Raw genomic sequence first — 16,193 nt, forward strand, 5'->3', positions numbered from 1 at the left:
GGGGGAGGGGGTAACAAAAGAGGTGTAGATGTCGCGAGTTTTAAAATAAAAATTAATGTCCCCATTTTTGTGTAAACTTTAAATGTAAGGCGTGCTCTATTCAGTTTGCTTGAGGACGGATGCATGTGTCCTGAAAAAATGGAGCTGCGTGATAGGTGCCGTCCTCCCGTCCACCTGCCTCTCCCTGTCCCACGTGCTCTAAAGCCCGCCTCCGATCTCCATGATCCCGTCCCGTAGCAAAAGTTTAATAAAAAGTGCCGTTCCCTCGTCCCCTTCCCTCTCCCCGTCCCGCGTGCTCTGAAGCCTGCCTCCGTTCTCCATGATCCCGTCCCATAGCAACAGTTAAATAAAAGGTGCCGTTCCTCCGTCCCACTGCCCCTCCCCCGTCCCGTCCCACGTGCTATAAAAATGTGCCGTTCCCCCGTCCCCCTGCCTCTCCCCGTCCCACGTGCTCTAATAAAAGAAAATGATTCTCCATGATCCCGTCCCATAGCAAAAAGGTGCCGTTTCCCCGTCCCCCTTCCCCTTATCTCTCCCCGACCCACGTGATCTAATGTCTGACTCCGTTCTCCATGATCCCGTCCCATAGCAACAGTTAAATAAAAGGTGCCGTTCCCCCGTCCCCCTGCCCCTTCCTCTCCCCGTCCCAGTTAAATAAAAGGTGCCGTTCCCCCGTTCCCCTACTTCCTCTTCCCGTCCCACGTGCTCTTAAGCCTGCCTCCGTTCTCCATGATCCCGTCCCATTATACGCCTCTCTTAATATTTATGCATGACGTCATAATTCTTACCCAAAATGAGGCGCTTGCATTGTACGCGCGCGCTGCCCATAGCAACAGTTAAAACGGCGCGCAAAACCCCACCAATTTTGGTGGTTCTTTGCTCATAAATCTGTCAATTTTCAACGGATTTTATTCAAAAATAGATGAGTATCAAGACGAAGTCAGCTCCTTTCTTTGGCGAGGTTTGATGCGATATCCAAGGAGGAGATCCAATAACATACACACACACACACACACACAAATCGGCTATTTATAAAGAGATAAATAAATCAACAATAAAAAGCTAAAAACCAGGACAATTAGAATAGAGAATTAAAGCTATGTAAACCGAAAATACCCGATATAAAAAGATTCTACAATATACACATTAGTAGATACAAATTTAAAACATTAGAAACAACAGACCAAGATATATAAACACATACAAATGGATAAATTAAAAATACAATAAAAAGATCAAACCCTCCAACATGCATCGAGTCAGGAGCAATTATGAGCAATTGTAAATACTGTGATTAATTACTAAACAGGTATGTTTTAAGAGCAGATTTAAACATTTGTAAGGACCCAGCACATTTGATTGTTGTAGGGAGTTCATTCCAGGGTTCATCTCCGGGGTCACAAGGACAGTATACATCTAGCAATAATTGGGTTTCCTAAAAACAAACAATTACTTCTAGAACAACAATAGTTCGCTTCCCGTAGCTTTTATACAACTTGTTAGATCGGGTTTCTTAAAATTGGGTACTTTTCATCAACAAAGTACTGATGTATGTGAACCATCGTTCATTTTCACAATGTGCGTTCTGCGTCGGTTTTGGACAACATTTAAACCCCAAATGAAAGTAAAGTCCTACCTGAAGCTGTAGATGTTCCTTAAATAAACTTCACTCACTGCTTATAAAGTTGATCCTCTTTGCTGAACTTTAGGAAGAGGCTGATGGCCGGCAACGATTGGATTCTCAACGACAAACAACGTTAGAATAACACAAAATAGTGCACTGCCACGCTATAACTTGCGTGAATGGATGTACAGTACATGTATCGGCTATAGACCTTTCTTTTGCAACGTCACAGCCCGAGTTTTTGCCAACCCAGATTGGAAAACTATGGAAAGCTGTAAGTGCAAATTAAGAAAAGATCGCTATTTTTTGTAACAATGTAACCAAATTTGTTGATTTTGTTAAAAACAAAACAAATACTTATGAGAGGTATTTTATTTAATTGAAAGTTTGCAGAAAATGCTGAATTTGGTTAAAACATCTGTTTTTAAGATTTAGTGTTTTACTAACATTCGGCCGACCATGCCAACCAAGGCGGTTTGTTTATCAACAAAAGAAAGGTCTATAACGCCCACGCGCAATGAACGTAGTTTCTCACACCTGGATAAACCCACAGGTATTTATAGCGTTTAATGCTTGGTGCATCGATTGGTGCTGCATTCTTATGTAGCTCCACAGTGTCATCTTATTGCATACATGACCTGGTTGACCTTCCCGTCTGGTGTGACTTTCCCCTTTTGGTAAAAAATTATTTTTGGTATAAACATTATTGTAATGCAAATAAAGGCGACAATGTTACCCACTCGACTGATGATGACTAACACACAGTCCCGCTGTGTCTGCTGTTTACGGTTTATCTTATGTATTATTGGAACCCGCTCTCAAATATGGCGTACAGTCATGCCATTGGGATTTATTACCTGTATAACTGTTGAAGAAAAGTTATTCGAAAACAGAGGATCCGTTTTAGTTACTGTTGCTTCCACAAAAGCACCAATAAACCGTACTAATCGTGTGGATTATCTATTTTTTTAGAAACCATTGAATCGACCCACAATAATATTTAATCCTTCGTCCAAACAACCTGATTTTAAAGTCCAAACCGGGACTCGAATATTAGCATGCTGTTCTGTCGACTTTGGGAAATAGAGACAATAAGGAATTATACAGACTTCTGTAATCGGAGTAAAGACATATCTATCTGTCTAGTAACAGAGTCAGCTGTAGGCTACTTGGAATAGATGTATAGAAATAGAGGCACATGGATTAGGAACATAGAGACATCTATTTTAGAAATATAGAGACATATGTGTAATTTTAATAGATACATAGGAATGGAAACAGGAAAAGAGATATCTGTATCAGAGAAGAGAGACATCTGGCTATAAGTCAGCTGGAATATAGAGATATGTATTAAATAGACATAGAGACATCATAGACTATGAATAGAGAGATATACATTAGTTGTTTAAATAGAGACATCTATGCTATATAGGGGTCATTCCGTGTCAATTCAACACGCTTTTGGACCTGACCCTCACGGATTTAAATGAAATTCGGTGTGCTGGTTGGACTCCCTGAGAAATGCCCAAATCCCCAATTATTTTGGGAGATACGGCTTAACGAACTTTTGACTAATTAGCATACCTGCTATGTTTGGACAATCATATCTCCAAAAGTAAAATACCTACAGAGATAATATTTACATCATTTTGAAGCTCTTGACATGGCAAAAAGCGTGTTGAATTGACACGGAATGACGCATAGACCGATCCAGGCGCGCAAGTGCTGCGCGCCATTGCTGGGGTGTCTTTGTGCCTAGTTTTGTGCACAAAGACACGAGAAAATCGTTTTCCTTTTCACTTTTTGTGGGAATTTAATGTCTTCCTCGATAATCTATGAAATTTTCTTGATATGGCTGATTGATATAACAACGTATTACAATCTTGAATTTTTTTTTTTAATTAAGCAGAAAGTAAAATACTGAAATTCTGACAAACTACCTTGCCGATGTACCGCATTAGCTACTTTTATGCAGTTTCCGCGTGTTTGACCCCTAACTCGCCTAAGACAAGCACTTTTTCAAGATGATTCGGCATATATTTTTGTTGTAAATTTTTGTGGTCAGTGATATACATTGGTATTATCATGATGTCCTGTTAAGGAGATTGTGTTGTTCGTTGAGGAAAACATTTAATTTACATAAATAGTAAAAAGAAACATGATTTCCTTATGTCTTTGTGCACAAAACTTGGCACATGTGCACCCCTGCAATGGCGCGCGGTGCTAAACATTTGCGCGCCCGGTGCGCGTCGGATCGGTCTATATAAATAAATACATGAATATGGATATAATATGTACTATGAGAGCACTATAAAAAGAAGTTTGTACACAGTTGCTCACAGTTTGCCGGGTCACGTTGGTGGCCGTCACAACGAGGTGCGACACAGGTTGAGGGCGTTTTCTGATGTTATGCGATATGGAACTGAAAATAAGAGGACTCTAACGGGATTGGGACTTGAGTCAGAGTCTACCGACACCGGCAGTTCAAACGCGGTAGTTATTCTGCTGAAAAAAGATTCGTAGACTTGCCTAATCCCTCTGGATATGTTACACTGTCGACCTGTGCTAACACAATCTAAACCGAGATTAATCTTATAAGGACTTTGGATGAGCATGGAGGAATACATTAAGTCCTCCTTGGGATGGTTCCGTATCCATAGACTTTTATAGGATGAATTGAATCCATCCTAAATTAGAACGAGTTATTTTACTCGTCCTAACTCGAGAAACCGGCTGCAGAGGTATAAGAAAGGGCAGATAAGGGCAGAGGAAAATATGTCCACCGGAGAATCTGTCTCCCACATGGGAAACTAACTCGGGTTGAGCATGGATGTAGAAACCTCAATGGGTTGAGGGAGGACGATTCAAAAGAATGTTGTACTACAATAGGGAGCTTTCGTAAGGAGACAGAAGGGGCGAGGAGACGGTAACAAATTATAATCGTATTTTTTTTATCTTTAGAAGATAAGGCCACTAGCAACAAGTGGTGTGTTCTACCTTCTTTCTCACGTGGTGCTATTCTAGCTGCATGGATGGGTGAACTCTAACCAAGTTACCGCACTAAACAGAGCGCCCTCTGTAGATATTGACCAAAATTCAAAGAGCTTGTCAAAAAATGACTAAGCACCACAAGTTTATGCTTACGAGGTTTGTGGTGACCAGCCAAAATACAGATGTAAAACATGTGTCTGGTTTAATGCTTATTGTTTGGTTAGCATGTTAAGCAATTAAAGGCACTGGCACTGTCGGTAATTGTCGAAGACCAATCTTCTCACTTGGTGTATCTCAACATTATGCATAAAATAACAAACCTGTCAAATTTTGAGCTCAATTGGTCGTTGAAGTTGCGAGATAACTACGAAAGAAAAACACCCTTGTCACACAAAGTTGTGTGCTTTCAGATGCTTGATTTCGATTCCTCAAAATCTAAATCTGAGGTCTCGAAATCAAATTCGTAGAAAATTACTTCTTTCTCGAAAACTATGTCACTTCAGAGGGAGCCATTTCTTACAATGTTATATATCAATCAACCTCTCCTCTCCCCATTACTCGTTACCAAGTAAGGTTTTATACTAATAATTATTTTGAGTAATTACCTATAGTGTCCACTGCCTTTAACAATGGTCAAGCAGCTCCATTTAAATCAAGCTCTGTTTAGAGTTCATCAAGTCCAGTGTATACACATGATTGAGTAATTAAGTGTCGTGCGTTGCAGTTGCCAGTGGTTCCTAATAATTTTTGACATTTTAATTATGCTCAATAATTTCACGGTGGATTTAAAGTTAAATTGTTAAATTATGTACTCTCTTTTAAATCTAGAGTATGCAGCTATTTTTTAAGATGTTATTTTGTTTTATTCACCAAAGAAGTTAAAATTAATGTTTACATCGATTGAGTTTCCATGATAATTCCATGAGGGTATGCCCCACAGCAAATAAAATGCAATTTACAAGCTGTGCTATTATAATATAGTTATTAGAGTTTACAATAGTGGACAAGCTTTCCGTTTTATAAAAATGTTAACTAATAGTAGGTATCGTAACGTCATACGTTATCGACCCTCATTCGAACCCCAACTTTGATTCCCGTTTACAGCGAGATTGTGCAAGCTGCACCGGTGAAAGAAGCTATGCAGTTTACTCACGGTCTGTATTTTCATCAGGCTTAATCATGCTGAGAATAAAGTTTCCTGTCGTTGGTTATGCTCCAACATTTGTATAAAAAAATGATTGATTTTTGGTACAAATCACTAGTGCATTATTATGCCAACATTTAAATGCGTCAAAGAAACATCATCCAACCTCGAAAGTTCAAAACAAAATTACTATCTGCTAGATTGAGTTTCATTCTGCTTTAGTCACTAGATGGATCACGTGAGGTGGTTACTATTTGGGATTCACTAGATGGATCACGTGAGGTGGTTACTATTTGGGATTCACTAGATGGATCACGTGAGGTGGTTACTATTTGGGATTCACTAGATGGATCACGTGAGGTGGTTACTATTTGGGATTCTATGGTGTCCCAATATGGGGGAAAAATTTAAATATTTTAAGTGAAAATGACAAAAAAAATTGTTTTGATTAACTGCGTACTGTAATAAATTCCGATAAGCGTAATAAATATTAAGTCTACATTAAAGAGAACATATCATAGATTGGTTTCTTATCTCCTGAACCAAACATTACTTGTCTGAAATGGGGGAAAACGGATTGTTATGAAGTGTGTGTGTGCTTTAAGGGGGGTGGGGTGTTTTACTTCCATGCCTTATGATATCTCTGGATTCTAATATAGTAGCCATAATGCCTTAGGACAAAAATGTAATTAATATTGTTAAGTAGTAATTGAATAATATTTTTGATTTATTCTGCACGCCATACTAGCTTCTGAATATTCAATAAAATACCAACCAATGAAAGGTGTGAAAACATATGACGTTGCTCCAATGACGTGCATGCATAAGCACTGTGTTAATGGCGGACTCTCTCGCAATGTAAAACCAAAACTTTAAAAATTTCAACACACCATGAAGTGTAAGTGTTATTGTTAAGAAATTGGATAGATGATTTGAAAAAAAAACATTCAGTTTTTGATTTTGAACAATTTTCCTGTCCTACTGAAAACACATGACACCATATGCAGAGCCCTATATAGGACTCTTCCTCTGTACACAGATACAGAGTCCTAACTATTATATTAAGGCCCGTTTCTGGGGCGGAACAATTTCAAAGCTTTATAACTCAAATCTTACCTGCATCAAGCCACTAATTTCAACAGATTCACATTCAATGGCGGCATACATTTTTCTGCGGTGGGTTTTGGTCCTCATATATTCCTCACAAATCCGTCATTTTCGTGAAATAATGCAGCTCCCAACGTTGAAAAATTCCCGTTTTGATCGTTTTCTCACAGTGTTGTCTGTTGCCGTGCGTACGCGTATACATTCGCGTGCAAGACGCATGATGCAAGCTTAGACGCACGAATTCCTTGGTCACCGTATCTTGACTGCACAGCGTTAACACGCAAACGCTACGCAAGATTTGTGCGTCGTGCGTCTTTCGTACACACGGCAGACTGTGAGAGTACGAACACAAATGGGAATTCCTTTAACGTTGGGAGCTACATTATTTCATGACAATGACGGATTTGTGAAGAATAACTGACGATCAAAACCCACCGCAGAAAAATCTATGCTGCCCTGGAATGTGAATCTGTTGAAACTAGTGCTTTCTGTCAGGTAAGATTTGGGATATGAAGCTTTTAAAATTTTCCGCCCCAGAAATGGGCCCTGATAACCAACCAGGACGTCAATGTAGTATAATACGAAAGTGTAAGGCCGCCAGCTGGGGCCGATTTCACAAAGATCTAAAATTGATCGTAACTGCGAATCAATCGTAGTTGCTTAGTTAAGTGTGATGTCACAATACGAATCACTATGGTGATACTGAAAATTTGTCTTGCGATGAATGTTATTGCTTTGTGAAATCTGAACAGTACGCACATGTCTGTAGGTATGTCATGTCAATAGGTGGCGCGCTAGCGTTTCCGCTGTTTCCAATGGCACGTTTCAACTAAAATCCTACATTATTAAGCATGATTATATCGAATTTTCGGAAGAATTATTAGCAGTTCATTCAATTGCTTATAATTATTTATCAGGTGACTATGTTTCTTTTAAATAAATCGTTGCATGATTTTTGTGTACACATATGAAAGTAATCAACGGATTCAATGTGGATCAATAGTTAAGTAGGTTTTGTAATGGCTTCATCTACCGTTGACAATTGATGCATTTGTACACAAAGTAAGCAAGAAGAGATTAGTCCTGCCCCTTTCTAACCGAATCACTGCCCCTTGATTGAAACCCCTATATGCGTGTGGTATGGTCCAACTTAAGACAGCAATGCCTATATGAGCTGGCCGGGGTGTATGGAGTGGTTAAAGGCAGTGGACACTATTGGTAATTACTCAAAATAGTTATTAGCATAAAACCTTTGTTGGTAACTAGTAATGGGGAGAGGTTGATGGTATAAACATTGTGAGAAACGGCTCCCTCTGAAGTGCCATAGTTTTCGAGAAAGAAGTAAATTTCCACGAATTTGATTTCGAGACCTCAGATTTAGAACTTGAGGTCTCGAAATCAACCATCTAAACGCACACAACTTCGTGTGACAAGGGCGTTTTTTTCTTTCATTATTATCTCGCAAGTCTGATGACCGATTGAGCTCAAATTTTCACAGGTTTGTTATTTTATGCATATGTTGAGATACACCAACTGTAAAGGCTAGACTTTGACAATTACCAAGTGTCCACTGCCTTTAAGACAATGACCATAACTCAATGTCAGTACGTGCTGACAGAGTTTGTAGTCTTAAAATAACTGAACAATGGAGCTCTGAGTTCCCTCTACTCTTAGCGACCTCACATCCCACCCCATTTTGATTGGTTAAACGGCATTAGCGGAAATTAATTAATGTATAATAGATGTTAAATTTGCATCGGGGAAAAGAATATTATTTTAGTTTTTTACCTAAACACCGATGTGTGTTAGCACTGTAATTAATTAATTAATTCATGATTCATCAATGTCAACGCGAAAGTCAATTATTAAAATTTCACGGAACGATATGCCGGTTTTGAATGAGAGGGTTGTTCATGGATTTGTTCGAATGATAAATTATTCACAATCTTGGGTATGATTGAGTCTCTCCAATAATTATTATTGTCTAACTTTGTGACTTGTAATTGTCTTAAACATGTTTCATTCTCGACCATTACTTCATTGACACTCACACGCGATGCATGATCTTGACCGAGTCCCTATCAGCCACGATGACGTCACCGGTAGGAGTAAACGTCATGTCTATAGGATTGTACAATCCACGAGTTACACAGCCGATGTGTTCACCTGATGCATGGTAATGATGTATCTCACTGGTTCCAAGATTACCGTCATGAAGGGACACATAGATGTTTCCAGCATCGTCGCAGCAAACACCAGCAGGTTTTACAGGTTTGCCGTCAATGGAGGTACTGATATTGAACACCTCGTTTCCCATGAAATCCAGACAAACCAGTTTCATCTTGTCGTAGATTGTGAAGATCAGTCGCTCCTTGCTGCTTACAGATAGGCTGCACACATGGTCTATTTCGGCATGATGTATTGTAGAAATGGTGGATCCATCCATATTATGGAGAGATATTACTTTTCTCATACAGTCAGCCACTGCAATCCGATCTTTCTCGTCCAAAGCGATTCCACGGAGTAGACTCTCTGACTGCCGATCGACTTGATTCTGTGAGGGTCTGAACTGACGAATGTATCGCAGTTCTCTATCATAAATCTTTATATCCGGTCCGTCAGTAACCAGAAGCAGGTCATCAGAGGTCACGGCAACACCGTAAGGTTGTTTTAGTTTACCATCCTCTGTTCCACTTTGAACACCAGTGGACTTGTAGAAACCCTTTGATGTAAATGTGGACAATAGCCAACTTTCTATATCAGTAACGGCAATGTCACCATTGCTAAAAAAAGCAACGTCCGATGCCATCTTGAACTCCCCCTCATCTTCCCCGTCTTTACCAAACTTTGTCTTTTCCTCCCACTTTTCTTCCTCTAGTATTTCACCGATATCCGCATCAGTTACGACATCATGACCTTTGAACCCGATGAATGACTTGCAATGCTGCACTGTTTGAAACTGTAGCTCTTTGTGGAATGTCAAGTTGTGCATAACCTTTGGCTTGAGGTCCAGCAGCTCAAAATTATCAGCATGTTGCATCAAGTCCTTGACTGAAGCTACGATCTGCTCTGCACGGCTCATCTTATTGTGATTGCTACTCAGTTTGCTATTAAAATCCTCACCCCTTTCTTGACTGATTTGAGAGACTTTTGCTTGGAGGAGGCGAGATGCGTTTCTTATCTTGGTGACTTCCTCTTCCTCCTTAGCCAAAATATCTCGAAGAGCCCGGTCGACTTTGAGTTGTAATCTACGCTGTGAGTGTTTGATAGAGTCATCCACTTTTTGAAATTGCTCGCGACATTCATCAAACTTCATCAATGCCTCTTCAACAGCTTGACGATAAGATCGAATGGAATCATTGATTTCAGAGAGAACGTGGTTTTGTGCTCGGTGATCGTACGCCACACATTTTAGACACACAAGTAAATCACACGTGTCGCAATAAAAACACAGGTCCTGGTCAGTGTGTTTCCGGCACTTTGGTGATTCCAGTTTGCCCTTGTTCTCGGGTCGCGCATTTGACGAGCCGACATTAACGATTTGATGATGCCTGTTCATTTTTAATTTCGCGTGGTATTCCTGACATGTCTTGCACAAGTTTGCATCACAGTCAACACACCGAGAGACGGGTTCAAGACCTTCGTCGCATCCTTCGCAAGTCGAGACAGGAGGGTTGATGTCCTCCTCCGGACCTTCAAGATGGATGACGTCATCAATAAGCGAGCTCAAGAAAAAACAGTTAAAAAGAGCCGACACTCCCTTTTCTGGGATTGAAGTTTTCTCTCTACACACTGGACAAATTATACACTCCTCTTTTTGGTCATATTTGGCTACAAGTTCCTGAAGACATTTCAGGCAGAAGCTGTGCTGACAGTCCAGTATTTTCGGATCGGTAAACCGAGTCAGGCAGACTGGGCATTCGATGTGTATATGTCTAATCTTGCAAGTGGTCTCAGTGGGTGGTGCAGCTTCGGCCATTTTGATGAGATGGCACAATCCTGTAACCTGAAGTAAAACGAATGTCATTTCTGTTAGTTCCTACAATCAGTGAGTGCAATAATTGATGGATATTTTAAGACACTAGGTGGCAGCAGACTCACATGGGAAACTCGTTTGCACTCGAACAAAGGTTAGCCTTGCTCAAGGCAGTCGAATTATTCACTCCGAAAAAAGACCGCCGCTGTATAAAAACCCACCCGCATTCACTGTGCGTAACATCGCACGACACGATGCCCCGTACACTATCCGCATGCGGAGGCCGTCAGGCCGACTGACCTCATTACTATAATAATCGTAGAGTTCCCACGGTCAGCTCGTTACCATAATGCCCGCGAAAGACGAGACATGTTTACATCACCACCACGGACGCTCAGCGAGCATGATAGGGTCCAAAGGTCATGATAAGGGAAGTGCGTGATTGGACGTCAAAATGAATAATTCATTTGCCTCACATCCTGTGTTGTCTGATAGGTCTGACGAAAGATATACATATTCATGAGCTGCATACTAGCATATCCGAGAGCCCCCCCCCCCCATTTGTTTCCACTAGTGGACATTTTTCAAAACAACACATTAAACCCGGAAGTTACAGACCCGACAAGGCTGTCGGCCTGACGGCCTCCGCATGCGGTTAGTGGTACGAGTGCGGATTTCTTGTGTGCACAGTATTCGTACGATGTGACAGTGTGTATACGGGTGGGTCATGCGGTGTGATCGCACGCACCACGCACGGGGTATACGGGTGGGTTTACAGCGGCGTCTTTTCGGAGCGAATAATGCGACTGCCTTGAGCAAGGCTAAACAAAGGTGCGCATGCCCAGAATTGTGTAAACAATCGACTGATTACTGGAGAACTTGTGTCATGTGTTTGCCACACGAACAACAGGTTTCTTAAGTACAATTTTGATGTTTTGAAGTTGCCTTCAAAATATAATAAATATTATGTTGTTTTTCTCGATAAGAAAAACTGGAAAAACAAAGCAAGATATTATTGTTTAACCTTTCAAAATATTGAGTGCGTTCGTTTAGCTCACCTGGGTCGACCCCGGTGTGCGGCGGTTTTTTTCCAGGTCGAACGTGTGCAGATAATTACCCACGTTTGTCCTGGGAAAAAAAAACGTCACACACCGGGGTCGACCCAGGGAAGCTAAACGAACGCACCCATTGTGGGGTGTCGTGGCCGATCGGTTAAGAGCACCGAATTCAAGCTCTGCTGATTCTGTTCAGCAGTGAGTGGGTTCGAATCACGGTCTTGACACATGTGTCCCTGAGCAAGACACTTAACTATTATTGCTTCTCTCCACCCAGGGGTAAATGAGGGCAGAGATGGTTCTTGTGATTGATTTAGCCGAGTAGCGCATTTGTTGCACGATGCTGAGAGAGCTGAGATGGTTTAAGGAGTGAATTAAGGCTCAGTGACCAAGGGTAATAATTTGAAGCGCTTTGAGACACCCATTCGGGAGTGAAAAGGCGCTATATAAACTCAAAATATTAATATTAATATTATTATTTACAATTTGAACTATTTAAAGGAGACTATTTGTGGATGGAATAGTGATAATTTTCTGTGTTAACACCCACGTTTCGTGCGTTATTATAACAGAATTTTTTAATTGAAAACTGAGCATGTTTTTTCCCCTTTTTTTACCATTTTGTGGTTGAAAGACAAATGTGTTGCTTTAGAAACTTGTTGTAACCATAATTTAAAGCTGTAAATGTTAATTAAAAGCTGTAACCCCCCCCCCCCCTCAAAAAAAGAAAAAAAAAGAATGCAGTTACCAATGAACCGGTTAAGGCGTACATTTATATTTTCTTCATTGTATGTTTTCCCCTTTCAAACCGAGTTAGACCATTGCCAACAGGCAATTCCAATTAGCATCCATACTCTATACATACCTGGGTCAGCATGGTTTGTTTTCTGATTCAAACTGACCAGCTACTATTATACTTTATAACACACCTTTTGCTTCCTCTGTATTCTGGTTGGCTGAAACACGGTCACGTGGGATTAACTAATATAGTCTAGTGATCGCGCGCGCGTGTTTGCGGGAACTAGTACCCGAGCGGGCACTAGTCTTTGAAAATAGTGCCCGGTTACAGCGCCCTCTTGCGACTTGAACCGTGAACTGCAACTACAAAACTTCCTTTCTTTTCCAGATTTCTGTTCTCATTTGACATTTAAGACCGAGCTGTGTTATAAAACACATATTGACTGGCAATGAGGTAACTAGTGTACGTCTATTGCCCCTCGGGCCTGTGAGTGACCAGAAGAAGGGCCCAAATAAGTCGCTCTTCTGGTCACTCAAAGTCCCTCGGGGGAATAGACGTACACTAGTTACCTCATTGCCAGTCAATATGTGTATAGTAGGCCCTACATTTGAGTAAAATTAGTGATAACAACTAGAAAATTCATTACATTGGCCCTTAAATGGCAGTTATACTGCCCAAAAAGGACCAATGTCCCAAGGTCTGTCAGCCAGAGATTCTCTCCCCCATATGGGAAAGTAACATCGGTTGGAGGAGGGTTAAAACATGGGCGCTATCAGAATTATTTTGTTCACAGTTCACCGTATGGGGGACAGAGTGTCCTGCCACACCGGGACTTCATAATGGTTGCAGTATTTACATGTCAATAATTGGGTTTCCTAAAACAACAATTATTTCTTCCAAAACGTCGATAATATTCGGTTTCCGTAAAGCTTTTGTACAACTTCTCAGATCAGGTTTCATTCCAAAAGCTTGTCTGCTCATGAACAACCAACAAGACCATTTCACAAGTGTGTCGGTTATTATAATTTGTCATCTGCATTAGAAAACACTAGTAAAAGTAAAGTCCTACCTGAAGCTGAAGACGTAGCTTTACTCAATGCGTTCAGTTGAATCTTATGGTAGGTGAAATTAATGGATTATTAACGACAAAAAAACGTTGAAATTGATCAAAAACTGTGCAGGTTTATTCGCAAACACTACCCGCGTACTAATGTAAAGTACGCATCGGCTAATACGAACATGCGCAATGGTAGTTTCTCACAACTGGAAAAACCCACACTATTTATAGCGTTCTATCGGGATTGGTATTGCATTCAACCATAGCGATAGTGCGCGCTGTATGGTATGGTGATTTCCACGTGTCACATAGTCTTGAAATCAAGTCGGTAATTTGTTAAGCGCGGTGTTGTTACGGAAACTCACACACATCCTCGATCCCGGTATGTGTGTGAGTCAGTGGCAACAGCTGCCACGCGCTACCTACGACCGTTCCATGAATGTATAATCGCACTGTGACTGTTGCATGGACGGCAGAATGTGTGCCTGTAACAGCTAGGCAGCGCCTAACGACTTGTCACCAAGTCTACATGTCACAGAAAGGCTGTGTTTATGAAACTCGATGTGTTCAGTCCTGGAGCTGTTGACCCAAACACAAACCATAACATGGGAATTGATGCAAATGGAAAACCATATAATGTGTGGTGATACTAGGTGGAACATTGTACATGACAACAGTCTACTACGTACACCCAACGTCACCCAACTGTATACATGACCTGTTGACATTCCCCTATAGACAAAAATGTGTTTTTGGTATCAACATTGTTTTTATGCAAATAAAGCCGGCACAGTCCCGCTGTATTTGCTGTTTATACGCTACATGTTCATGTATTGTGTGGCGTAGGGCCTACCGTTCTGCCATTGGGATTTGTCACGTGCCTTGGTAAATAGTTCCTTTATAACCATTGAATGAAAGCTCTTTGAAAACAGAGGATCCTTGTTACTATATATTGCTTCCAAAGAGGGACCAATCGACCAGAAATATGTGGATTATAAGCTAGACGTTGAATCGATGTATCCACACAAACTAGAGCGACTCTATCGTTCGTAGAATAAACCTGAATACGGGACTTGAAAAAGCATGCTGTTTTATCGAATTTCTATTTTATATGAAAAATGCTCTTTACGACGATGTCAGTAAATAATTTCAAGCTTTTCAATTTATGATAAACAACGAAACAAATGACCCAGTTAGGAAAATGATTTTTGTTTTTTTAGCTTAGTGATACAATTTTTGTGTAGCGTTTTTCTATAGTGATTTAAAGGGCGGGAAAATGGTTCACTGCGGGGTTTGTGCTGCGGATGTACTGTGTGTATTAGCAAGTTTTGTCCAAAGTGGTTGGCTTTCCATGATAGACCGGCAGCCCAGAGCACTTTGGTTAAAGGAACGAGGTACCAATATTTGACTACGGGAACGTTTAGTGGATAACCTGACATAATCAGATATGGATGTCTGCCGGGGACCCCCCGCTGCATGTGGCGCATGGACCCCAACAGAGAGGCAAAATAATGGGCTGAATCAAACATTCTAGGAACCACATGAAACCAAGTGGAAATGGTCATTACCATGATACTTAGTAAACAAAATCAACCGCCAGACAAATTTTCTGCTGCATTAGGCCTGCCAGACACCCCCTTCCCCAAATATTTAGTGTACAAACCTATGGGTTGAAAATTACCAGTTGTCAAATTACCTCAGATTTACATGAAACTTTGTTTAACTGTTCCACTATGGCTAAAATGAACACAAACCAACAATTAAATCCATACTCCATGTCGTTTCTGAGATACAGCCTCTTACAATATACTAAAATCTCCCCCTTTTGGAGCTCCGACCCCGGCCGACACCGCGCGTCGTGGTGGTATTCTTTCAAACGTTAAGCCCGTAATTTAATAACGACACCAGCTTTGCGGCTGAAAGGTGTATACTATTAAAGTTATGGCCCTTGAGTCATAATTTGGCTGCATTGGGCCTACCAGACACCCCCACCCCCGGGGTTCAACATCGGAGGAACGACCTAAAACCAAGTTGAAATTACCAAGGCCTTTTGCACTATTCTTAACACAAGACATTATCAGGCGCCGGACAAATGTTTTGCCCGGCAGACACCTCCCTTACCCGGGTTAAACAAAGGAATCACCTGAAACCAAGTAATGACCAAACACACTATTCTTTGACGTCCAGTATCAATCACCACCAGACGAACGTTTTGCTGCATTTGGCCCGGCAGACACAGCTCCCTTCCCCGGGTTAAACATCAGAGGAACCACTGAAACCAAGTTGAAATGTGACCAATACAATATTATTCTTAATACAAGTATCAACTGCCAGATATCAACTGCCAGGCGAAAGTTTTGTTGCATTTGGCCCGGCAGACAACTCCCCCCCCCCCGGGTTAAACATCAGAGGAACCCCCTGAAACCAAGTTGAAATGACCAATAACAATATTCTTAATACAAGTATCAACTGCCAGACAACAGTTTTGCTGCATTGGGCC

At 41.0% G+C, this 16,193-nt stretch overlaps 2 protein-coding genes across 2 annotated transcripts in view; both read right to left on the bottom strand.

The window, feature by feature from the left end:
• LOC139944826 (uncharacterized) overlaps nt 1-1,655 on the bottom strand; it is a 42,712-nt gene extending 41,057 nt beyond the window's left edge. Inside the window, exon 1 of the mRNA XM_071941948.1 lies at nt 1,637-1,655. The gene's annotated coding sequence lies outside the window, so the exon portion shown is untranslated. The remainder of the gene's footprint in view (nt 1-1,636) is intronic.
• Nucleotides 1,656-7,786: 6,131 nt separating this feature from the next.
• On the bottom strand, nt 7,787-13,846 carry LOC139945220 (uncharacterized). The gene is made up of 2 exons (XM_071942527.1): nt 13,706-13,846; nt 7,787-10,872 (listed from the first exon to the last, which is right to left on the bottom strand). The coding sequence occupies exon 2, from the start codon at nt 10,843-10,845 to the stop codon at nt 8,914-8,916; it is 1,932 nt and encodes a 643-aa protein (XP_071798628.1). The 5' UTR covers nt 10,846-10,872; nt 13,706-13,846; the 3' UTR covers nt 7,787-8,913.
• Between the last annotated feature and the right edge of the window lie 2,347 nt (nt 13,847-16,193).

Source organism: Asterias amurensis, chromosome 12 (genome assembly GCF_032118995.1).
Source record: "Asterias amurensis chromosome 12, ASM3211899v1".
Taxonomy (NCBI): Eukaryota; Metazoa; Echinodermata; class Asteroidea; order Forcipulatida; family Asteriidae; genus Asterias; species Asterias amurensis.

Bases quoted from the DNA above. Each gene is read 5' to 3' on its own strand.
- LOC139945220 (XM_071942527.1), bottom strand. From the start codon at position 10,845: ATGGCCGAAGCTGCACCACCCACTGAGACCACTTGCAAGATTAGACAT.